Source organism: Pelophylax lessonae, assembly GCF_965119305.1.
Source record: "Pelophylax lessonae genome assembly, chromosome: 3".
In the NCBI taxonomy this organism is placed as follows: Eukaryota; Metazoa; Chordata; class Amphibia; order Anura; family Ranidae; genus Pelophylax; species Pelophylax lessonae.
In genome coordinates, this window is record NC_138770.1 from 13,869,894 (window position 1) to 13,896,656 (window position 26,763).

Here is a 26,763-nt window from a genome sequence, read left to right on the forward strand (position 1 = left end):
GTAGGAAGAGGCGGAGCTCCTGCTGGAACAGCGGTCGGAGGAGGAAGCAGAGTCTAGGAGGGAGACTGACAGAAAGCGCAGTAGACTTGCAGGGCTGCAGTTCCTCTGATCTCCACAAGGTGGTGATCTCACTTCTACTCAGACAGGAAGTCTCTATGGAATACAGACAGGAAGTGTTGTCAGATTCTGACAGGACATTCCATTTTGTAGGACGGAGAGAGAAGACAATGCAGGAACTGGCAGAGGAGGTAATACGTAGATTAACCCCTTCAGGGGGATCAGTTGATGAATAACATATCTTGCTTTCAGAGCTGACCATACATGGTTCACTTTTATTGAGTGAAAAAAAAATGAAGCAATTCCCCCATCCACACATTGGAGGGGGGATGGAGGAATCCTCTCCACTGCACTATTGTATTCTGACAATGGGGGGCGCTCCTCCACTCTCAGAACACACAGAATAGCTATTGGCTGCAGCCGCTGATGGAGTGACTTTTATCCGGCAGTGACCACACATGGATGGAAATGTGACCGATCCCTGCTGAACCAACTGAATTTCCATGTCACCCTAACCACTTAAGCCCCAAGCCTATTTTTGACACTTTTTGTTTACAAATTAAAATCAGTATTTTTTGCTAGAAAACTACCCAAACATTATATATATATATATATATATATATATATATATATTTTAGCAAAGACTCTGGAGAATAAAATGGCGGTCATTGCAATATTTTTTGTCACACGGTATTTGCGCAGCGGTCTTTCAAATGCAATTTTTTTGGAAAAATTACGTAAAATCACATTACACAAAAAACTAAACAGTAAAGTTAGCCCATTTTTTTTTGTATATTGTGAAAGATGATGTCACGCCAAGTAAATAGATACCTAACATGTTATGGTTTAAAATTGCGCACACACGTGGAATGGCGACAAAATACGGTTAATAAATATCTCCATAGGCGACGCTTTAAAAATTTTTAATAGTTACCAGTTTAGAGTTAGAGTGTAGCTCTTTTTTTTAATTTATTGCTCACGGTCTGGCGATCGCGGCGATACCTCACATGTGTGGTTTGAACAGCGATTTTATTTGCGGCGCAACTTCCGTATACGTTTTCTTTCATCCCTTGTGACAGCAATATGTGCAGTGACAGGCACTCTTTATGGAGGAATCGAGGGTCTAAAATACCCCAAACCCCTCCACTGCACTTCCATGTATTCAAAACACCAAAACTGCATTTTTGAATACATTCACTTTTTTAATCTGCCGTCTTTGGCAGCCGAGTAACCCAGATGTGACGTCATGGATGCCGCCTCCGGGCTACGTCATCGGAGACCCGATCAAAGCCGCATCTGGCTTAGATCGGAACTCCATCCAGCCGGCAGACGCGAGACCCGGGCAGAGCTGTGGAAGGTGGGGGGAGGGGGGGGCATCATCTCCCGCTCGCCGGGGTAACGATCGAGCGGCTCTCGGTCATTACCGCCGGAAAGCTGACCGCCGGCTCTAACAAACGGTACCTAGATGATGCCTCCACCTAGAGGCATCATCCCGGAACAACTACTTAAATTGATTCGACATAGGTCTACGTCAGTTTGCGTTAAGTGGTTAAGTGACTTCCTCCCCTCCCCCTCATCCCCTACATTATGCAAGTCATGCTGAGATAATCTCCCATTGGCTGAGCAATATTCTCATTTTCCTCTGAACTCCTTCTTGCTATTCCTTGTCCTGCCTGTTGTTTCCTTGGATTGATTTTCTGTGTAGTGACCCCGGCCTCATCTCTTGGATGCGCTCGTCTGTCGCTTGCCCTGACCTTTATCCTGATTCCTGGATCTCCTCCTCATCTCTCCTCCATATCCTCTTACACAGCTTTTCTCCCCACCTTCAGTGACCCTGTGGGGTGGATACTTGACACCAGCATGCAGCAAAATCCATCCCCACCATTAGGAGCTCTGGAGAAAATTTTCTGCTATTTACACTCCGTTCCTCCACACGTCACCTGATCATATAGAGGGCCCCTCAAATCTCCCCCTCCAAATGTCCCTCCATCCAGAGTCCATATGTCCTATGACATCACACTGACGTAACAGCTCCTCCCCCCCATGTCCCTCCATCTGGCTTTTTTTCCCCATTCTCTTAGTATGTGGATGGACCCTTGGCATCCTCACTAGCAAAGTGGCTCTGTTGGTCCTGCGTTGTATGTAATGATGTCAGAATGCCTGCAACAAACTTTTACCCTGCGTAGTGTGGGGGGTCCTGTGTGGCTAAATTATACCTCAGTCTGAGGTGGGGCTTTAATCAAATGGAAACCTGAATGGTGAGGTGAGGAGGATTCTGGGAATTTCATTTGATTTTACTATTTGTGTTCAGACCTAGAGTTTTCCTCCTGTGAAGTCTGGAGATCATATGACCATCACATTGCCTCCACCTCCCTCCCTGATAGAATAGAGAAATACAAAGAAGATTCTAGAAGTCACCAGAGAGATCATGGAGGAGAGGTGAGCGGTGCTGGGAATTCTGGGACATTATCCAGTAACAGACAAGGGATGTGTCTGGATGGTGACTGTATCATTGTGTGTGTCAGGTTCCTATAAGGTGTCAGGATGTCACTGTCTATTTCTCCATGGAGGAGTGGGAGTATTTAGAAGGACACAAGGATCTCTACAAGGACGTCATGATGGAGAATCAGCCGCCCCTCACATCACCGGGTAAGAGGAGACTTTATTGTAAAGGAGAGAGCAGTACGGAGGCTCCACCTAGATCCCCCATCATCTGATAAACACATAGAAACAATGTATTCAGTCAGTGTGTGTGTTTCCTACAGATGGATCCAGTAATGGGAACCCACCAGAGAGATGTCCCCGTCCTCTGTATTCCCGGGATTCCACACAGGAAGGTCACACCATCCCTCACCATCATCAGGTAGATGAGGAACAATCACTGATAGTATCATTAGGATCTGTACATTATCTGCATTGTTACCATTGATGTCATTTTTATTATATATTCAGAGTGGAAACCTGAGAGATTCTAAAGTTGGGGTTAAAGAAGAGATAAAAGAGGAGGATGATGAGGATGGGGCGATGAAGGAGTCAGAGTTTCTAAAAATACACAAAGATCTGTACCAGGACACCATGGTGGAGTCATCCAGCTACAGAAACCCACCAGAGAGATGTCCCCGTCCTCTGTATTCCCGGGATTCCACACAGGAAGGTCACACCATCCCCCACCATCATCAGGTAGATGAGTGACAATTATTGGTAGTTCTGATTTATACACAGCATGTTTATTACAATGAATGTTTTATTATATATTCAGAGTGGAATCCCCGGGGATGATAATATTGATGTTAAAGAAGAGTATAAAGAGGAGGATGAGGAGTATGGAGTGATGGAGGAGTTTTCAGAAGGACACAAGGATATGATGGAGCCACCTAATACCAGGAACCCAGCAGAGAGATGTCCCCGTCCTCTGTATTCCCGGGATTCCACACAGGAAGGTCACACCATCCCTCACTGTTACAAGGTTGGTGAGACAGAGATTATAAAACACAGACTCATGGAGACAATGTGTGGATTTTTATGTGATGTCACAATAATAAATCTTATATCTTACAGATGATATTCTTTAATTTTCTTCATTTAGAGTGGAGATCCAATCGATATAGAATTTGAAGTTAAAGCAGAAGAAGAGAGGTATGTGGGGGATGATCAGCAGTCTATGGAGGAGGATGGAATAACGGGGACATTTATAGAGGAGGACACTCCTACAGAGATCAGCACAGGTGGGTCATTAACACTAAATACATTCCTCCACCCATACTGCTCACTGATTGGTCCAGAGTAGGGCGGGGGCTGGGTGATATCAGCCTGTAATCCCCTGGTCTCTTTCCTGAGCTGTGTTCCCCGTCCTGTATTCCTGTATTTCTCTCGGATAATCTTCCTTCTCTGTGCTGCAGACACAATTTATGTCTCTAGACTGGATTTATAGAGATCCTGGGGTTCAGCTGGAAGCAAAATGTTCACTTTCACCATAGACATTACTAGACCTAGGCACCTGGGGTATGTGCTTTGGGTCTTCTTCCACTTTTTCAGTTTTTCACTATAGGTGTTATCAAACCTAGGACATGTGTTTTGGTTCTTCATACCCGGTTCTAGTAAGATCACTGACAGAACAATTCTCCCGGGGTTACTTGCTCTGTTATCTGCTGGCTGTGCCGGGTGGAGGGATATGTCTGTATAGTCTCACACCCAAGTCACTGAGTGCAGTCTCAGGAGATGGGAGGCAGCGGTGTGGGACCTCTGCAACTTCTCTCATGTGCACATTTTGAGTGGGTGTAAACCCTCCATATACCCAGTGAAGTGACTGTCCTCAGGAGATACACAGAAATGAAACAAATCCTCCTACATAAGTTGTACCCCTTTATCTGCATTCCTCTCTTTACAAAGTCCAGAATTTAGACAGTTTGTCTGAGCAGTCAGAAAAAAGGGGACGGGAATGTAAAGTTACAACTTTTCCTTAATAGAGACTGCTATGTCATGTTAGTTTTTGGCTGGGCTGTACTTAGCTCAGACTGATTGTTCAGTTTTTCGCCTGGTTTTTCCCTAAGCTTAAGCGGAGTTGTGATTTCTCACTGTGGCCAGTAGATGTCACCGCTATCACTGGACATAGTATGACATTTCACCAACCAAACTAAAATGATAATAAACCCAAAACCAAAAATGTCATACATTGCAGCTTACCAATCATTAGATGTGGTGGCTGCATTACTTTTCTTTTTAAGGCTTTTTCCCCTCTGTTTTCACCTGGTCACACCTTCTGTATTAGAGCGCCACCACTCTGGAGACAGCAGCGTTATTAGTCGCGGGGGGGGGGGGGGGCGGAGAGTGTTAGATGTATTATAAGATTTAAAAACAGTAACAAATTGAAGCCAAACTCCATCTCACACTTTATAATCAGTTACAGCAAACAGTTTTTTCCTTTGGGATAAAAGTTTTACAAGAATAAATAAAAGCTGATCGTTGTAAGCACCCCTGTCAGTGGTAAATGGTCTGCCCCATCCCACTAACTGATACATTCTGCTTTAGAGTTGGGGCTTTTATAGAACAGATTTACTGGCCAGATCACCAGATGAACATATAAGAAATCTTAAAAAGGAAAACTAACATCAAATCGAAGAATCGATAAGCTGCAATATAATAAATATTTTCTTTGGGTTTAATGTCTTACATTAAGAATATTTATATTTCTGTCAGCCAATCCAGTAGGAGGTTTATGTCACTGGTGCATGCTGGGGGAGGAAAAAAATATTTGGGACAGGCCATGTGCTCGCTCTCTTCCCCTGGGATGAGGTGTAGGGAGGGGCTGCTGGATGGAGCTCTGCTGTTTGGTCCATTAGCCTGTTTTGGGGCCTAACATGTGCTGAAGTGGTTGTGAAGCTGTCCTGCCTGGTCTGGAGGAAGCTGTGCCAAGGAGGAGACCCAGGGGAGGCCCCTTGCTAGAAAGAGTCATGAAGAAGACCGGTCTCTAAGGAGGGCCTGGTCACTCACTTGGAGGACGCACTGCAATTTGGGAATGTGCTTACAGTCGGCTTATAGGTTCTGACACTGTGAGAATAGACATTGATCTGCAGAGTCTGTAAGTGATCTGCCATGGTTTCTGAGACCCCCACCCCCCCCCCCTCACCTCCAACCCTCACCTCCGGAACCATTCTGCAATAACACTTTAAAAAGACAAAAGTGAGTGGCGCCCAATAACCTTTTATGGTCCCGGTATTTATGCCATGGATTCAGCCCTGGGGTGAATGGTTAGCCTGCCCCTGGCTTTCGGAGGAGTTATCCTGCCTTTTGAATGTCAGAGGGATTCTACATTCATATTACACATTACATACTCCTGACCCCTGCACTATATACTCTGTGTTGTACATTACATACTCCGGACCCCGTTACTATATACTCTATGTTGTACATTACATACTCCTGACCCCTGTACTATATACTCTGTGTTGTACATTACATACTCCGGACCCCGTTACTATATACTCTATGTTGTACATTACATACTCCTGACCCCTGCACTATATACTCTATGTTGTACATTACATACTCCGGACCCCGTTACTATATACTCTATGTTGTACATTACATACTCCTGACCCCTGCACTATATACTCTATGTTGTACATTACATAGCAGATTTCTGCTCTCTCCTGTCTACCCACTGCTATGGTATATATACACATAATATGGATTCTCTTTTGATACACCCATTTCCTACCAGCTGGACATTTTATATCTGATGATTTGATTGGAGGACAGACTTTTACATGTTGATAATGATGTGATAACTTCCTCAAACTTTGGACACTTAAACAGAAAGTGATAATGAGGGAGGAGTCGGTAACCCAATGATGGTGGTCTTCAGGATCAGTCCAGTCTTCATCTTGGTTGTTCTCCCCCCATCCTCACTCTCTGACCTCTGGTGGGGCTCAGCCCCGCTGTTATTCATGACTAAATCATGGACTAAATAAGGAAGTGCAGGACTTCTTGTGTTGGGAACATGGCAATAATCCCCTCATCACTGTCACTCCTATAAAGGACAGTTCTCGTTGTTTCCTCACTCTCTGACTAAGGTCCATGAATAAAGAAATGAACTGGTAGGAGATCAGAGGACCCATTTACTAGTCACAGGCAATGGTAGATAGTGAGTAGGTGTCCCACACATCAAGCCATGGCCTGGCGTAAGTCCAGACTGAGACTGCCATTTACTATCATACAACAGGTCTTGACTTGATGTGTGGCTCCTGGGACACCTAGTGACCCTCTACCATTTACTGGTTACCTTGAGGGGGGAATTGTAAGATCCTCAGAGACAAAGCTGCCTGATGTGGGCAGAGTCCTGGTTTAGGGGAACCAATCTACTGATGTCTAGTAATAATCTTTGTATTTCTATTTTAGTACATGGATGGGAGATGAGGAAAACCTCAGAGGATTGTCTGGCTTTGTCTCCAGACTGTAAAGTAGAAGATCAGGACATTACACAGTATAGTCCAGGAGAAAAGCCGGCTACCTCAAATGTCCATCCGGCACCACACAGTGTAGATGGACCATCGTATTCCTCTTATCCTGAGGAACCTCAGACTGTGAGGGACAGTGCCGGACCATCGTATTCCTCTTATCCTGAGGAACCTCAGACTGTGAGAGACGGGGCCGGACCATCGTATTCCTCTTATCCTGAGGAACCTCAGACTGTGAGAGACGGTGCCGGACCATCGTATTCCTCTTATCCTGAGGAACCTCAGACTGCGAGGGACGGTGCCGTCCTTACAACAGATAAGAGGTTCTCCTGTACTGAGTGCGGGAAGTGTTTCCGTTTAAAATACCAACTTAATGTGCATAAAAGATCTCACACTGGTGAGAAGCCATATTCCTGTCCTGAGTGCGGGAAATGTTTTGCATACAAGTCCAATTTTTCCAGACATCAGAGAACGCACACTGGTGAGAAGCCGTATTCCTGTCCTGAGTGCGGGAAATGCTTTCCATCACAGTCCCATCTTTCCATACATCAGAGATGGCACACTGGTGAAAAGCAGTATTCCTGTCCTGAGTGCGGGAAATGTTTTACACAGAAGTCCGATCTTTCCAAACATCAGAGATTGCACACTGGTGAGAAACTGTATTCCTGTCCTGAGTGCGGGAAATGTTTTACACAGAAGTCCGCTCTTTACACACATCAGAGATTGCACACTGGTGAGAAGCCGTATTCCTGTCCTGAGTGCGGGAAATGTTTTGCACAGACGTCCGCTCTTTCCAAACATCAGAGATCGCACACTGGTGAGAAACTGTATTCCTGTCCTGAGTGCGGGAAATGTTTTACACAGAAGTCTGCTCTTTCCACACATCAGAGATTGCACACTGGTGAGAAGCCGTATTCCTGTCCTGAGTGCGGGAAATGTTTTGCACAAGCGTCCGCTCTTTCCAAACATCAGAGATCGCACACTGGTGAGAAGCCGTATTCCTGTCCTGAGTGCGGGAAATGTTTTGCAGAGAAGTCTTATCTTTCCACACATCAGAGATCGCACACTGGTGAGAAGCCGTATTCCTGCCCCGAGTGTGGGAAAGATTTTTCAGAGAAGTCCACTCTTTCCACACATCAGAGATTGCACACTGGTGAGAAGCCGTATTCCTGTCCTAAGTGCGGGAAATGTTTTTCACGGAAGTCCGCTCTTTCCACACATCGGAGATCTCACACTGGTGAGAAGCCGTATTCCTGTCCTGAGTGCGGGAAATGTTTTTTAGAGAAGTCCGCTCTTTCCACACATCAGAGATTACACACTGGTGAGAAGCCATATTCCTGCCCTGAGTGCGGGAAATGTTTTCCACAGAAGTCCAATCTTTCCAGACATCAGAGATCTCACACAGGGGAGAAGCCACATTCCTGTCCTGAGTGAGGGAATTGTTCCTCACTGAAGTCCTTTTTTCCTGTACATCAGGGGTCCCACACAACCCTCGAGGTGTATTAGTGCCTTGGGTGCGGGAAATGTCTTCTATATGAATGTTGGTGGACATGTGGGGTAGAAGCACACCGTGATATACTGTATAAAAAGTGGTTGAAAAACACAGGGGGATTGTCAAACACTCACCCAGCGCTTAAAAACAGAGTAAAAACCACATAACCATAAAAGACTCGATATAAATTAACATAAAAGTTGCTGATCGCAGCTACAGTAAAAAAGAAGCAATCTAAAACATAATGTAATAAATACTAGCAATGTCCAGCATGAATCACATTCAGCAGCGCTTAATATGTATTCAACATATCCTGATCATATAGTCCTCATGTGAGTGTTATACCAACAAAACAGTCTCTATTCAAACAAAGGCATGTATTCCTCAAATATTCGGTGTTCCCGGTGCTCTGAAATACTTAATCCGGTATAAGCCTTCACCACACCATCAGTGACCCCTTAGGAGTGGGCACTCACCAGAGATAACATGGAAATACGCCTGTAAGCATTGGTTGCTTGAACCCTTGATACTCCGGACCACCTCTGCTCACACCAGAAGGACTCCGCTTACCAGTCTTAGTCGGGGATCAGCTCATAACCATATAAAATTGGAAAAATAGGAGGCACAATAGTGTGATACCGTTTCACAAAGCTTTATTTAGTACCCACTCTTTCACATACTCGTTCCTCTTACCCCCAAAATACCCCTAGGAATGTGCCTATAATGAACAGATTTGCTCCTTTGTCCAATGAGATTAGGGAGCCTGATCGCTACATGACAACTCATCCTCAGAATGGGGTAGTGCCCCCGAATCAGCAGGGAGGATGGTCAGGAGACCCAGATGCACATTCATCACAGCAACAAGACCAATATTCTAGGGGAGGGGATAGACAACATCAGAATGTACCTTATACTTCTAACCAGCGTTTTTTTCCCGGGGTTACCCCCAAGGTAAAAAGACGAAAAAACACAAAAAAAGGGGGGCAAGAGGGGGGAGGAGACTCCGCCAGAAAAAGGAGGCCTCTTTAAAGGATGGAGGTCTCTTTAATCTCAGCTCTGCCCCGATTTCCAATGACGAAAAATGTGTTTTAAATAGGGGGCTGAAATATGCACCCCCAAAACAGCTGGATAAATTCGGTACATTTATTGACCTCCAAAAATATGTCAGGAAGGTCAATATAAAGAGGTATCTAGCCACCAATCCTATAAAGTCTAAATCAGAGTACGTTATGGGTATCAAAAACACCAATTTTTCCAATGCCTCTACGTTCAATCCCCCTGGTGCAGTAGCACCTGCTGTGGCGGTGTTCAGGGACTTGGTCGCCAAGGATATAGACCAACTCCAACTGAACAAATGTGGGATGAGTCTTGCCTTTAACAGAGGCTTAAAGTCTCTTAAAGAACGTAAGGACATAGTCGTGAGGCCTGCTGACAAGGGCGGCGGGATAGTCATAATGGACACCGCCGCCTATGATACGGAAATGCTCAGACTTTTGTCAGATAGGGAGACGTATCTGCCTTTAAGAGGGGATCCTACACTCAGGTACAAAAAGGAGCTGGTTAGCTTGGTGAATGAGGGTTTTGTTAGGAAACTCCTCACTAAGAAAGAAAAGGCATTTTTGGTGCCTTCCGCTCCAAGAGTGCCCGTTATGTATTTTTTGCCCAAAATACATAAGGATCCAGTTTGCCCACCCGGGAGGCCTATAGTTAGCGGTATCGATTCCGTTACCTCCCGGGTGGGCAAATATATTGACCATTTTCTCCAACCCATAGTGGTTAAGTTGCCCTCATACCTACGAGACTCCACGCAGGTGATTAACGAGCTTAGTCGTATCACCTGGCAAGAGAATTATATATTGGTTACAGCTGACGTTGCTTCACTGTATACCATAATATCGCACCAACATGGTAGAGAGGCAGTGTCTCACTATTTGGGACTTGAGAACCTTTTGGGTTTTCAGAGGGATTATATCATCTCCCTCTTGGACTATGTCATGACCAGGAACTATTTTTGGTTCAATGGAACTTACTATTTGCAGAATAGGGGGGTGGCCATGGGTGCGAAATTCGCGCCCAGTATGGCCAACCTGTTCATGGCCAAGTGGGAGGAGGATGTCGTCTGGGGTGTGCCTAGGCCGGAGCTTGTGCTCTGGCGTAGGTACATAGACGACATCCTCTTCCTGTGGGATGGCACAAGGGAGTCCCTGAGTCAGTTCATGGATACCCTTAATGGTAACCAAAGAGGCATAAGTCTGACCTACGAGTCGAGTAACAAGGAGATTAATTTTCTCAACTTGAGGATCCGTATAGAGGAGGGTCAAATTGTTACTTCCACTTTTTTTAAGCCGACTGACAGGAACGGATTCATAGATACCACCAAAACAGTCTCTATTCAAACAAAGGCATGTATTCCTCAAATATTCGGTGTTCCCGGTGCTCTGAAATACTTAATCCGGTATAAGCCTTCACCACACCATCAGTGACCCCTTAGAAGTGGGCACTCACCAGAGATAACATGGAAATACGCCTGTAAGCATTGGTTGCTTGAACCCTTGATACTCCGGACCACCTCTGCTCACACCAGAAGGACTCCGCTTACCAGTCTCAGTCGGGGATCAGCTCATAACCATATAAAATTGGAAAAATAGGAGGCACAAGCTCCGGAATTAGACCAAGACCTCAATGACTACCCGCTAATCGGTTAGGGTACATATAGGGAACAGTGTGCAGTGTGTCTGTGTCCTCTGTTGAAGTTGCATACGACGAAACGCGTCAGAACACAGGCACGCTGTTTCCCGGGTAGTCATTGAGGTCTTGGTCTAATTCCGGAGCTTACCCATGAGTCATACAGAGAGATCCTGTGCAGGAACGGTGAGCAGGCCATCACATCGTGATTACCTAATTACAGGCTTGAATATTTTTATCTTGATGTAAGCAGATTGGATGTGGGGGTTGTTTTATGTGAAAGAGTGGGTACTAAATAAAGCTTTGTGAAACGGTATCACACTATTGTGCCTCCTATTTTTCCAATTTTATATGGTTATGAGCTGATCCCTGACTGAGACTGGTAAGCGGAGTCCTTCTGGTGTGAGCAGAGGTGGTCCGGAGTATCAAGGGTTCAAGCAACCAATGCTTACAGGCGTATTTCCATGTTATCTCTGGTGAGTGCCCACTCCTAAGGGGTCACTGATGGTGTGGTGAAGGCTTATACCGGATTAAGTATTTCAGAGCACCGGGAACACCGAATATTTTAAGAATACATGCCTTTGTTTGAATAGAGACTGTTTTGGTGGTATAACACTCACATGAGGACTATATGATCAGGATATGTTGAATACATATTAAGCGCTGCTGAATGTGATTCATGCTGGACATTGCTAGTATTTATTACATTATGTTTTACACCGTGATATACACTTCAGATATACTCCATGGCTGATCTTCATCATGTAAGAAACACTTCATAAGGAGATCAGAGATCACCAAAGACATGGATGAAGTGTTGTCCCGTGTCGGCCATTGATAGCAGGAGAAAAAAAAATGGAGTCCTTACCTTTCATTGGCTGAGTACATTTTGTGCGGAAAGATTTCACAAACATTTAGAGGTCTTTTTTTTAAATAAATGTGTGATTTTCTATAATCGTCAGATCCATCTAGTGACCATAATGTGTTATTTCGCTTTTTTTAATTGAGGTATTTTGGGACAAATACTGGATTATGGCCTCTAGATGGAGCTGAGGATTCTCTTCATAGGCCGCTATGAACTGAATGTACAATCTGATCAATGTACTGTACTCACGTTGTCACTGGGGGTGTTGAAAATGATCGGCGCATCGCCATGCAGCCTTTTCCGATTCGGTTACGATGCGGAACCCAGAATAATTGCGGTTGTGCGTGACGTCGTCCTGGCTCCTCCCCCACCCCCTACAGAAGTGTCATTGCTGGATTAACAGCTGTTGGCCTGGCTGCGTCCGGCGCTGTTCCCCTCTCATTGGAGGGTGTTGCTTCAGGAGGCGGGCGATGCAGAACATCAATGTGCCGCCCCCACGCTCTCCGCCTTTCCTCGGGATTTGTATCTCTGTCACCTCCCCCATGGGCGGGTGTAGTGCCGCTCGGCGCAAACATCATCATCACATCCCTGGGATGAGACACAGAGTCTGCTTCAGGAAATGAGCTGCGAGGGGAGGGGGAGGGGTAATAGACCAGCCTGCCATGTTTAATGTAAGTGAGGGGTGAGTGCATAGAAGTGGCCCATCCCCCATCTCTGCTGTACCTCCAGTCTGTGTACTGTGTGTGCCTATCACATTGGGGCCTTAGTTGCTGCCAAAAGACTCCCCAATGATTTGTTAAAGTGATACTAAAGGGTATTATTATTCTTTTCTGTAAAATAAAGAAAGATATCATACTTACCTGCTGGTCGTCTCCTGTACCATGTCTGTAATCTCTGACCGTCTCCTGTACCAAGTCTGCAGTCTCTGACCGTCTCCTGTACCATGTCTGCAGTCCCTGACCATCTCCTGTACAGTATATGCAATCTCTGACCATCTCCTGTACCATGTCTGCAGTCTCTGACCATCTCCTGTACCATGTCTACGGTCTCTTACCGTCTCCTGTACCATGTCTGCAGTCTCTGACCGTCTCCTGTACCATGTCTGCAATCTCTGACCGTCTCCTGTACTATGTCTGCAGTCCCTGACCATCTCCTCTACAGCATCTGCAATCTCTGACCATCTCCTGTACCATGTCTGCAGTCTCTGACCATCTCCTGTACCATGTCTACGGTCTCTTACCGTCTCCTGTACCATGTCTGCAGTCTCTGACCGTCTCCTGTACCATGTCTGCAATCTCTGACCGTCTCCTGTACTATGTCTGCAGTCCCTGACCATCTCCTCTACAGCATCTGCAATCTCTGACCGTCTCCTGTACCATGTCTGCAGTCTCTGACCATCTCCTGTACCATGTCTACAGTCTCTGACTGTCTCCTGTACCATGTTTGCAATCTCTGACCGTCTCCTGTACTATGTCTGCAATCTCTGACCGTCTCCTGTACTATGTCTGCAATCTCTGACCATCTCCTTTACCATGTCTGCAATCTCTGACCGTCTCCTGTATCATGTCTGCAGTCTCTTACCATCTCTTGTACCATGTCTGCAGTCTCTGGCTGTCTCCTGTACAACGTCTGCAATCTCTGACCGTCTCTTGTACTATGTCTTCAGTCTCTGACCATCTCCTGTACCATGTCTGCAGTCTATATATTTTTTCCTTTATATATATATAATATACATACATATACACCCTATTTATTTTTATAAAACACAGTATTGCCACGCTATAGGAAATAAATATATAAACAGTTCAATTGATCACAAATCTCAAAGGTAAAGCAGCCACACAAAACCTGGAAAATTACAGATTTAAAACACATAAAAAACGAAATGTGGCGCTGAACCCTAAAACATAATATGATGTAAATGAGGAAACAGTCCATGCAGATGTATCTTCACTTTAAAAGAGGCAAGTCCAGAGTGAAACCACCACCAGAAGAGCACTCAACACACCACCACTCCTTACCAGATGGAGTTGACCCCCACAACAGAGATCAATTGCATGTGTGTACAGGATCAGAGATATCCCACTCAAATGTCCGGTTCACAGGCTCAGAGTGTTGATAGAAAAAAGGAGAAAACATCACATAGCGCAGACTGTTTCCAAGAAGTTTATTCCCACTAATTAAGGCCACTTACAGAATCCAGAAGTTTTCCTCGCTTTCATATCAAGAAGCTCCCCTCTGGTTCTGAGGCATTCCTGTTGGCAAACACTCGGTCTGTGGCCGTCCTATCTCCTCCTAGCTACGGCACGCGTCGCCTAGTACGCCTCCCGACGCACGTTTCGACATAGACTGTCGTTGTCAAGGGATGAGGCTGCGGCGCACGCTAGTGCCTTAAAAAGCGACGGAGGAGAAAAAAACCACCCACCGGAAGTGTGCAATACCCGGAAACCGGATATGCGCTCCACAGTCCAGAACCACCCGGACCGGAAGGAAATAGAGGAGGAGAAAGACATGCTGAAAGGATGATGAGAAAAAAATCAAAAATCATCACTAACATTAACTTAATTAGCAGTCCGCTCCTCCATATCAAATGCCCTAAACTAAAAAAATATTTAAAGCAAGGCATATGCATCAAGGATAAAAACTATCCACCATAGATTAAAAACACAGCCCGAGGAGATAGCGCCACCTGCCGGTGTGGACCAAAGGAACGCTCATAAACATTGGGGAGTCACAATAGCATTACAATAAAATCTGAACAAAATAAAAATATAAAGAAACATAAAAATATTGCACCAAATACATAACAATATTTAAAAACATGTCACAGGATATAAAATCATAAAAATATAACAAATCCAAAACATTGTCACAAATTGCACCGAAGGATAGACACTAAGAGTTATTGATGTGGGCATTCAAATCCCATTCTACGTTAAGGCCTAAGGGGGTATAGCATCTGAGTCTATAAATCCAATTAGTTTCGAGCTTAGAAACCCCCCCCTTATCATATTGCTTCCCCTCCAGTGGCCTGAAAAGCTATCTATGCCCAAAAATAAGGTCCCACTAGGATCCTTATTATGACACTCGGCATAGTGCCTCGAAAGACTATGCTTGGGGAAGCCCTTGACTATGTTGGCCACATGCTCCTTGAGCCTTACATGAAGCTCCCGAATAGTGCGGCCAACATAGTCAAGGCCGCATGGACACCTCACCAGATAAACCACATATCTTGTGGTACACGTGATGAAGGGCCTAATGGTGAAATCCTGGCCCGCGGTCTCAGATCTAAAGGTATCTATGCGTCTCCTCTTTTCCACATTTAATTTGCAGATAGCACACCTCCTACATCTGTGAAAACCTCCCATCTGCTGAAAAAATGAGACCTTTTTGGGAGGGTCCCGGATGTTGGGAGCTATCTGTAACCTCAAAGGGGGAACACCCCAATAAATAACTTGAGGCTGTGGAGGTAAAAGAGGACCCAACACCCCGTCATTTTTTAGGATGTGCCAGTGACGACGTAAGATGTTCTTTACAGAGAAATGTTGGGTTGAGTATGTGGAAAAAAAGGCGAAATCGAAGGTTTTTTGTGACTCCCTCGTTTTCGGCTGTAGGAGGTCATCCCTAGGCCTAGAATCCGCTCTAGACATGGCCTGGATCAAGAGGGATTCATCGTAGCCTTTTTCCAAAAATCTATCCTTCAAAATGGAAGCCTCTCGTAAAAAGTCCTCCCTCCGTGAACAGTTACGCTTCAAACGTAAAAACTGACTGACAGGAACGGACTCCAACGCCGCCTTATGATGGCATCTCTTGGTATCTATGAATCTATGAATATTTATTTTTATACTTAACCTCTTTCTTAGAATAATTGCTTTTACACTTGTTTGAATTATAGGTGTCCGAGTCTGCATTTGCTGGGTCCCCCCCCCCTTTTTTTAGGACCGATTGGCTTATACCCACCTCAACCCTTGGTTAGACTCCTCCCCTCACTGCGCTCTCATTCCCTTATGGTCACAGGGCCTGCTTTGGTTTGTTACATGTAAGTAGTAGGATCTTATGTATACGATATTTCTAAGGGAGCAATTTGGTGTATTCTTTTTATTTTTTAAGATTTTTGTATTCTAAAATTAGCTTATATTTCTCTTGCGTCCTCCGACAGTCGCCGCCCACTCATACAGTCTTCCCCAATGGGGTATTGACTTCCTCTCCTTAGGAGTAGCTAGGCAAAAGACTTGCTAAAACAAAAGCATTTACATAGACACACCCATGGGGGCTGTCCCACTGGTCCAATACCCCCCCTGCAATAGCCATCCCAACTCAGTTTGGTAGCAAGCAGTTAAGTGTATAAGAACCCCAAAAGAGGGGCGGGGCGGCGACTGTCGGAGGACTCAGAGCAAGGAATTTTACGGTAAGATTTTACAAAAATTCAATTTTTTCTTACGTCCTCCGACAGTCGCCGCCCACTCATACAGTCTTCACCAATGGGGATGTCCCAAAGCAGTGTAGACATGAGGGGCGGGAAACGCAACCATCAGAAAAAGGCAACTCAGTACCCATATCAGAGAAAGTAACCTTACCTGAACAGCAAGGGCAACAAAAAAGCTCAACAGGAGCAACAACCCAGGAAAGCAAAAAACCAAGGGGATAAACAACCCCAATAGCCAGGGACCCACACAAAACCTGGGTCCCCTACGGTACTGCCGCACAGAGATCTTTGTGGCCAAAGGAGGCATCAGCTGATGCCAGAACATTAATTTTGTAGAATTTGGAAAAAGTGTGCACTGACGACCAAGTCGCAGCCTTGCACACCTGGGCCACCGAAGCCTGATGCCGAAGGGCCCAGGATGTACTCACCGATCTGGTAGAGTGCGCCTTGACAGGGAAGGGTGGTACCCATTCCCTCAACGAATAGGCCTGAACAATTGTCTGTCTGATTCATTTTGAAATGGTCGCCGCAGACGCAGCCATACCCTTCTGAGGTCCCTATGGAAGGACAAAGAGAGAATCCGATTTTCAAAAGGATTCAGTCGACGACAGGTAAACCCTGATCGCCCTGACAACATCCAAAGAATGCAAAGCAATCTCTTTAGGATGCTTAGGATTCGCACAGAGCAAAGGTAAGATAATGTCCTCATTGAGGTGAAAATCCGAAACCACCTTTGGAAGAAAGGACGGGTTAGGTCGCAAAACCACCTTATCCCTATGAACCACCAGGTAAGGGGTGCGGCAAGACAACGCCGCCAACTCCCACACTCTGCGAGCAGAAGGGATCGCTACCAGAAAGGCAACCTTTTTAGATAGCAGAGACAACGAAATTTTCCTGATGTTTTCAAAAGGGGAACGTTGTAACAGAACCAAGTTCAAGTCCCATGGAGGCAGAGGCTCCCTTCTAGGAGGGACCAAGTGACGCAAACCTTCCAAGGCACTACCAACGCAGCATCCGAGGCGTCTGCCAGAGGATCGCGCGTTTTTGCCACGAACCTTTCCACCTTGTGGTTTAGCCTAGATGCGAACAGATCCACATCCAGGGATCCCCACTTCGCACACAGCATTAGAAATACCTCCGGGTGCAGGGACCATTCCCCCTGGTCCAGGGTCTGGCGGCTCAGATAATCTGCCTGCCAATTCTCAACACCTGGAATGTGAACTGTCGATATTGCCGGGACAGTCTCGGCCCAAGACAGAATACTGGTCACTTCCTGGGCCGCCCGGGCACTTCTGGTCCCCCTTGGTGGTTGATGTATGCCACCGCAGTGGCATTGTCCGTCTGCACCTGTACAGGACAGCCCTGAAGACGATCCGACCAATGGAGCAGGCACAGCCTGATCGCTCTCAATTCCAATATGTTTATCGGAAGGGAGAATTCCTCCTCCGACCAAATGCCCTGGGCAGTTAGGTTGGCATCCGTGGGATAACTAGTCTACTAGTATTAACTAGTAATAACTAGTATTAATGTGGTTGTAATTTCGCATTTGTGGGAGGAGTTATCCATTGAGACCTGTTTCCAACCGGGGGATGGCGCTGTATCCTCTTGTATGTCCTAAGTGGTAGTGTCATCTGAGTGTATTTATGCACTTTAGGACCATGAGTGTCCTTCCGGTGAGACAGTATTAAAATTATTGGTCCTGTAATATGGATCTAGATCTCACTTATATGGGACTATCGAGATGCGCTGGTCATCAGCGATCTTGGAGTCCCTATATGTGCAATTGATTAATTTTCAATTGAAATGTTGTTAATAACGGTACGACTTCCGGGGTGCTGGCACGCAAATTGATGGCTTCCGGCTTCTGACCGTGCTGGTTCCGATATCAGGGATGCTGGCATGTAATGTACTAGCTTCCTGTTCTGGATTATGTCAAGTCCGATCTGTTATTTCCGGTTGTTGGAGCGCAACTGCACAACTTCCGTGATCCAGGTCGTAGACTAGTTATCCCGCCCTTTCCGCCTCGCTCAGCATATAAATACCGATGGCTTACCGCAGGCCACACTCCCTGACGACGTCAATTGGCTGACGAAACGCGTAGGAGGAGCCTGCGGCACGCCACGCTGAGATACACGAGGGGACGCGGCGGCCATTTTCTTGGTTGGGAACTAGGTCCTGGAATTGCTCCCTCGAGATACATGCTGTAACATCTCCTTTCAAATGTGAGTTGCCACTTTTGTTTTGTGGTTTAAATAAATGTGTGACTGTACTTCACCATGGGAGTTGTCCCTTCTTTTTATTTATGTACTTATATCGAGTGGAGTGGTTGAGATCTTCCTAGTGAGCTGTTCAGATCTTCCTAGTGAGCTGGGCTGTCATCTACTTGGTCTGTCTGATCTCCAATACAAGCGGTCAATGATCTCTGTGGTGGGGATCATTGCGTTGTGGTAAGGGGCCATTTTTTCTACTTGGTGGTGGTCTCCATACACTGGATTTCAGGATGGTGAAAGTTTGATACGAGATTCGGGGAGCACTTTCTTCCTCTCTTTTTTGACGGACCTATCCTTCCAACTATTTGCATTTGTTTTATATGGACTGTTGAGTTCATTTGAACTGTTATTACTAGCGCTACACCATATTTTGTTAAATGCCAGTTTATGTGGCATCGCAAACAGGACACTGTAGGCTCTGATGGCAAAACACATAAAATTAAACAATTTATTAATTGTGGGACCCCTTTGTTATCTATGGTATCCTGTGTCCTTGTGGGTTGTTATATGTCAGCCGCACAACTCGCCCCTTGAGAGTTCGTATTGGCGAACACAAGTGCAACATCATCCATGGGAAAGACAAATATTCAGCCCCCGGCATTTTAAGACTAAACATAATGGGGACCCCACATGCATGAAAATTTTTGGCGTTGAGGCCATTTCCGACAAACTCGATAAGGGTAGAAGATACCAGAAGCTTTGTAAGCGTGAAAACCTCTGGATCTTTACCCTTGGCAGCTTGGCACCTAAAGGGCTGAATGAGGACATTGAGGTTCACAACTTAGTTCAGTAGTTTAGGCAGGGCTGGCCCAAGACATTGTGCTGCCTGGGTCCAAAAATATAATGCTGCCCCCCCCCAAAAAAAAATACGCCCACCTTAAGGCCCCCACATTCATTATTTTATATAATGATAATTAAAACTAAACATTTTGCTAGGTTCACATCTGTGTGGTGTGGGAGTGCGTGTAAATTGCACTTGTTCCCATATCCACATGCAACTGCACAAGAATTGTGCTGCTTTAAGAAAACACATGGGGGTGCCACTAACTCTCAATGGCACTCCCAATGTGATGCGGTTTCCCAGGCATGGAATGCATGGTGACAAAGCACATGTGGTTTCTGTGCATTTGCGTCTTAAAAAAAGGTTCAGGGGACCTTTTTTCTGCATGAAATCCAGGTGAAGTAGCCCATTCACATCATGGGCTGCTATGCCCCTGCAAACGCAGCATGCAGAACTATGTAGCTGTGAACCTAGGCTTGGACCTTGTGCTGTTGCCGTGGGCAACAGCTTAACTTGTATCTCAATTTTTGCAAAACTACCACATTAGTTTGGATGGGATTCTTTTTAGCCAATGCTCATCACTTGATAAGGGACTTGGTGAAGGTGCATTTTGGTGCGCCACCATCCTCCAGCCACCCCCCTCCCCTCCACAATTTGTAGCCAGTATGTATGAACAGATTCTTCCTAGTCGCTTTGTATACTGAACACATATAACACAGTCATTTTACCACAAAATAATCCTAATTACCACGGCCGTTTGAAGGAATTTGGGGGCCCCAAGCAAAATGGATATGGAGGCCCCCCCCCCACCCCCGCACACACGCAAAGCCTACAGGAACCACAGCATAGCCATACAGTTTAAGTTCACCCACACTTTATATAAATAAAAAATGAGTACAGTGCAAATACTGCTTGAAAAAATATTTGAAATTTGAACATTTTCAACAATTGAACATTTGCAAAAAACACCACTGTACCATAAAATCAAATATACATTAAAAAGTAAAGTGCACAATAACTAAATCTAACATACTTACACACACACTCACATTAACATTTTTCAGCTCTCACAAACATGTGCAAATTATCTAAAACTGTTGTTTGCGAGCCTTGTGTAACGAGGTTTTTGGGACGCCCCCTAGTGTCTTTGGGGTCCCTAAACCTAGTTAACTCACTATGCCTGACAGGCGGGTCCTGAGCCTCCGCTATCTGGGAGCTGGGGTACATGTCTGCGGCAGTGCCTCCACCCAGTGGGGCATCCGGGGTAAGGATGTGGGGTCCCACTGGGAACATACTTGGTGCAATGAGACTGACACAGCCTAACTGGAACTAACTTTATATAGTAAGTAGCAAATGAACCAACATGCATGGGAAAATACAATAGAGTAACGCAGATAACAATGCAATGTGGATTTTCCTCACCCACCCACTAGCACACCTGCGTACCACCCCCTTATCTTCGCCCTAGTGGTCGTTGGTGCACATAGGAGAGTTGGGGCCCTTATAAGTCCTGCTCTGCAGAGTCATTGAAGCAGCCTGAAATGTGCAATGTCCACTCTGAACCTCAGAGTCTTTACTGTGAGTGAGGAGACAGGTGCCCTGTGGAGATACAGGGAGGGGCTTGGCTTACCCTCACAACACGATTAACCAGATCAGTCCGCGGCAGTCTCCCCTCACAGGATTCACCAGACATCTGTACTCAGTGCTTGTCTTTGCCAGCGGGTCCCTCTCTCAGCTGGTGTGGTCTTGGGTGAAGCAAGTTCTCTCAGCAAGGTTCTATCTCTGTGCTGCAGTCTTTCACGGCTAGTAGCCTGTCCTCTCCCTGGCTGGGCATGTGGTAACCTCCAGGAGTCTTCCAGGACCTTCTTGATCGGGGCTGTGTCTGGAAGTCCTAACAGGACCTGCGATAATGTCACAATCATGAGACTGACCAGGCAGCCAGTCATGTGATCAATGCTCAATGTTTTAATAACAGCATACTGAGTCCATCTGCCATCTACTGGGCCTTTCAGATAATACAGCCTGTGTAACTCCACAGGGTTACACTTGTTTTCTGCAAAGGCAATCACAATGTCCTCCATATCCAAAGACTGGCGAACATCACGCTCAATTGACATAAGTGGCAGTCCTGTGAGCCTTTCTTGGCCCATGGTGGACCTCATGTAATTTTTTATCAGCTTCAAAGCTGAGAAGCTCCTCTCACCAGAGGCCAATGACACAGGGAGAGTCAGGAGGAGACGCAAAGCAATGCTTAAATTACTGTACAAATCCAGTAGCTTCTCACTGTATATGTAATTAAGCATGTCAAATGGTGAAGTGGCTACATGGTCTGGAAAAGTGTAGAGAGATGAATTGATCTCAAGTGCCAAGTCATCAGCATCAATGTCATGGAGGGTTTGTTCCAATTTTTTGCAACGTTCAGAAAGCTTTCCATTCTTTATTGTGTGCTTCATGTTGTCCTTTGAGAACAGAAAGTCATAAAGGTCATAAACACCCTTCAATCTTGCAAACCTGTCACTTAGGCTTCTGAGGGCAGTGTCAACCATGGTCAGAAATAAGTCTCTTCTGAAAGTCTCGTCTGGAGTAGACTGAGTTTCCTCTGTACCTTCATATAGAGACTGTCTTTTATTTTTACGCTGCCTTTTCTCAGGAAGGGTCATTTCCATATCCAGATTTTCTGCAATGTCTTTTGCATCAGTTTGACAGGAAGCAATCCCATTTTCCCTGAAGTCTTCAAGGTAGTCTTTTACTCCTTATTTTTCTGATCTAAGTGTTTCCATGGAAACATTTGGACTTTGTAGCAGCTTGCTGACATGATTGATCTGGTACAAAACATTGTACCAGGTCATTGCGCAAAGCAGAAAAGACCAGGTCTTCAACTCACCATGTAAGCTTTTAGCAGTGGATGTGGTCTCTGAGTCCCCCTTCTGTATAGCAATTGTCTGGAGTGCAGACAATGCATCCAGGATCTCTGGTAACTGGTATCGCACCACCTTCATGCAGTCAATCCGAGCTTCCCATCTTGTAGTTGACAAAGGTTTTAAAGTGAACTGCTTTACATGTTCCTTTAGAACTGCCCAGCATTGCACAGAGGAACTGAATACGTTATAGAGTCTTTGCAACACACCAAAGAAGGAGATGGACAGCACTGAGGACTTGGCAGCATCTGACACAACCAGGTTAAGTGTATGACTGCTGCATGGAATGTAAAATGCTTTGCTGTTTAATTGCAAAATTCTTGTCTGAACACCCTGTTTATGGCCCATCATATTGCTGCCATTGTCATAAGACTGACCACGGCAGTCAGAAAGACTCAGGCTGTGTTTCTGCAGGTGGTCAAGCAGGACTTCAGTCAGGCCCTTACCAGTTGTGTCTTCAACATCTAAAAATCCAAAGAAATGTTCTGCAATGGACACAGATGGTTCGCAATTGACTATTCTCAGAACAATGGAAAGCTGTTCCTTATGACTGACATCAGGAGTGCAATCCATAATAACAGAGTAATCCTTTGCTCTGTGTACTCTTCTCACAATCTCTTCCAGTACCTTGTTTCCAATTAGTGCAATTATTTCATTTTGAATAGTTCCACTCAAGTAATGCACTCTTCTTCTTGTCTCTTGGTTTTGTATCCTTCTTATGTGTTCAGCCATAACTGAATCGAACTGTGCCATCAGTTCAACTTGTGCCAGAAAATTCCCATTGTGTGGGTCATACAACTCACTTGTGGTCCCTCTTAAAGCCTGGTTGCGTTCTGCTAAGTGACAAATTATGGCAATCACTCTCCTGGGTAGGTGTGGAATGGAAAGAGCACATGTTGAGTCAGAACAGAGGATTCCTGCTGGGAGAGCACAGACTTATCGGGGCATTTACATCTGTGGAGATACATTCGCCTTGGAGGAGTTGTAATAGCCGGTTCCTTACTAGGACATAAGCCTTGTCGATCTCTATTGCTATACAGCATAGGGGTCACCATTGTCCGGTAAGTGAACACCCAAAGGGGGAGGTCCGGCACTGGCTCACTGCACCACAAAAGATTGCATGTTTTGTGCACTTTCTTCCTGGCACTCCAGCACCTTTGTGAGACATCTTTTGGGACTGTGTACATCTTATCATCTACTGAGATCTTAAACAACTATTACATCTGGACTGGCACTTTATATTTATATATTTTAACTATATTTATATAGTATATGTCTATATGGTTTCTACACCCCAATTTTTGCACACAATTGCACGGTGCACTTTATGAGTCTTTTAAGTAGAACGTAATCACTTTACTATCATACATTATTGTTTGCGCTGTGTTATATTTTTCTCAATCACTCTCCTTATGACACCTTTCCAATGCTCAATCTCGATCCGCATCAAGTCTTGTTGTCTTTGATCTATGGTTGTATTGGTTTGCAGTCTCCTCTGCAGCTCATGCCAGTTTGTCATATTGTCACAATGCCCCTTTGAATATTCGTGTTCTTTTAAATGATGAGCTAGGTTCCTCCATGTACGGAAGCCATGGTTGCTTAAGGCATTGTCACGCTTCCCAAAAACAGTGCAGGCAAAACAGAACACCTAGTCTGTGCTCATGGAATATAACATCCATGATCAAAGAATTTTCTCACCATTTTTCATGCTTCTCATGTAATTGTCATTTGTGAATCTTCGAGGTGGATTCTCAGAATTTTGGGGGAAAACAATGTTTGTGACTTGCACTGGTCCTTTTTTAACAATTTGACAGCGCACACTATCTGTCAGGACTGCTGGCCACTGCGCAGGGTCATCTGCTATAATGACAGTGTTTGTGGTACCTTGAGCTGTAGAGGAAACCTCAGTGATGGGAAGCTGTGCAGACTCAATTTCTGTCCTGGATGCAGTGTCTTCCACTGTGAGAGATGGTATTGACGGTGTAGTTGGGGAAAAATAAGGTTTTTATTAATATAATCTATCTGTTCAGGTACAGAATGCATCAGTGACTCTGAATCAGAGTCTCTGATCAAAATCTGGGCTGTGCAGGATATAAGCTATAATTATAGAGCTCGTGGTACCTTGTGCTATAGAGGAAACATCAGCACTAAGAAGTGATGCATCTGTTGATGTTGAGGATGAAGTTGATAGTGTAGCTGGGAAAATAATTGAAAAAAAAAAATCTGAAATTACCTGTGGAGTACATTTTACCATTTCACTGTTAGCATATTGAAAGAGGTCACTATTAACAGCTCAGTGAGAGAAATTCAATACCTTCATGAGTGGAGATATCCTTGGGAAGAGCATGAGGGCTGAGAAATTTAAGCAAAGCACCTTAGATATCCTACAGAATGACCTGGACAAAATTACGGAGTGGGCAACGACATGGCAAATGAGGTTTAACGTAGAGAAGTGTAAGGTTCTGCACTTGGGGACTAAAAACATAAAAACACAATACACGTTAGGAGGGGAACCCTTGGGGGAATCAAAAATGGAGAAAGATCTGGGAGTCTTGGTTGATGATAGATTAGGCAACAGCATGCAATGTCAAGCGGCAGCTTCCAAAGCCAACAGAATATTAGCATGCATAAAGAAAGGGATGTATTCCAGAGATAAGACTAGAATCCTTCCACTTTATAAAACTCTGGTCCGACCGCATCTGGAGTATTCTGTCCAGTTCTGGTCGCCGGTCCTCAGGAGGGATGTGTTGGAGCTGGAGAAAGTCCAGAGAAGGGCAACTAGACTGATTAGGGGGTTGGAGGACCTTAGCTATGAGGAGCGGCTGCAATCGCTCGATTTATTTTCTCTGGAGAAAAGACGTCTGAGAGGGGACATGATAGCAATTTATAAATATCTTAATGGGGATCTCAGCTTAGAAAAAAAGCTGTTCACTTGAAGAAATTGCACGAGGACTCAAGGACATACAATGCGATTAGAGGAGAAGCGTTTTAACCTCAGACAACGAGGAGGGTTCTTTACTGTTAGGGCTACAAGATTGTGGAATTGTCTACCACAAGAGGTGGTTTCTGCGGGTAGTATGGTGACTTTCAAAAGACTCTTAGACTTACATCTCAAGGATCAGGAGATTAAGGGCTATGTCAGATGATTACAGTCACACACACCTACACGGGTTGAACTGGATATTGTCTTTTTTCAACCTCGCCTACTATGTAACTATGTAACTATGTAACCTTGAGGGAGAAAGATGGTAACACTTTATAAATTACACCATTTGTACAAGACTGACAAGTAGAGCTATTTTATCCAGTGTAATTTATCACTTACCACTATCTTGTTTTTTCTTATCCTCCTCTTCCTTTCTCTTCTTCCTCTTCTGGCTTCCTGAAGCATATGTCCGCTTCATGACTGCTAATACCACAAGATTACAGTTGTGTTCCTTCTTCTCCTTTGTGCAATGCCAACCCATCCTGTTGGAATGGGAGAGCCCAGGAAAACAGGTGCAAGTGGTGGCTGAACACAACCATGGGGATCATTTTTGCTACACAAAAAGCATCATGGCCACATCATATAGTATCCATCCTCTGCTGTTCGCACAGGTGATCAAATACCACCAAAAGAAAGCTTTGTTTGTGGGAAAAAAAGGACGTCAATTTCATTTGGGTACGGCGTTGCATGACCGCGCAATTGTCAGTTGAAGTCGCACAGTGCCGAATCGCAAAAAGTGGCCTGGACGTAAGACAGCAAAATCCTCCGGTGGTAAAGTGGTTAAATTTGAAGAGTGCACTATACATAGATAAGATAGATATGAAAGCATATAGGGCAATATATATAAAAGAGCAAATTCTAGTTAAAAGTGGTAAAAGTGCAGACATGGTAAAGGAGATGTCATAGGCTGTGCAGACATGGTAAAGGAGATGTCATGGGCTGTGCAGACATGATACAGGACATCAGAGGCTGTGTGGACATGGTACAGGACGTCAGAGGCTGTGCGGACATGGTACAGGAGATGTCAGAGGCTGTGCGGACATGGTACAGGAAATGTCAGAGGCTGTGCGGACATGGTACAGGAGATGTTAGAGGCTGTGTGGACATGGTACAGGAGTTGTCAGAGGCTGTGCGGACATGGTACAGGAGATGTCAGAGGCTGTGCGGACATGGTACAGGAGATGTTAGAGGCTGTGTGGACATGGTACAGGAGATGTCAGAGGCTGTGCGGACATGGTACATGAGATGTCAGAGGCTGTGCGGACATGGTACAGGAGATGTTAGAGGCTGTGTGGACATGGTACAGGAGATGTCAGAGGCTGTGCGG

The 26,763-nt window shown here is 45.1% G+C and overlaps 5 protein-coding genes across 5 annotated transcripts in view; 2 read left to right on the plus strand and 3 right to left on the minus strand.

Moving 5' to 3' along the window:
* The window catches only part of LOC309550227 (uncharacterized protein), a 1,381,219-nt gene that overhangs the window by 126,645 nt on the left and 1,227,811 nt on the right, over nt 1-26,763 (plus strand).
* LOC309548714 (uncharacterized protein) overlaps nt 1-26,763 on the minus strand; it is a gene marked incomplete at its 3' end in the record, with an annotated part of 357,939 nt that overhangs the window by 69,502 nt on the left and 261,674 nt on the right. The window lies entirely within an intron of this gene.
* LOC309548715 (uncharacterized protein) overlaps nt 1-26,763 on the minus strand; it is a gene marked incomplete at both ends in the record, with an annotated part of 346,981 nt that overhangs the window by 67,495 nt on the left and 252,723 nt on the right. The window lies entirely within an intron of this gene.
* LOC309548716 (uncharacterized protein) overlaps nt 1-26,763 on the minus strand; it is a gene marked incomplete at its 3' end in the record, with an annotated part of 124,146 nt that overhangs the window by 49,208 nt on the left and 48,175 nt on the right. The gene's annotated exons all lie outside the window — the stretch shown is intronic.
* On the plus strand, nt 7,305-8,261 carry LOC309548718 (uncharacterized protein; the record flags this gene model as incomplete). Its single annotated transcript, XM_082248674.1, has 1 exon — nt 7,305-8,261. A coding segment is annotated over one exon (957 nt), but the record flags the coding sequence as incomplete, so codon positions are not given.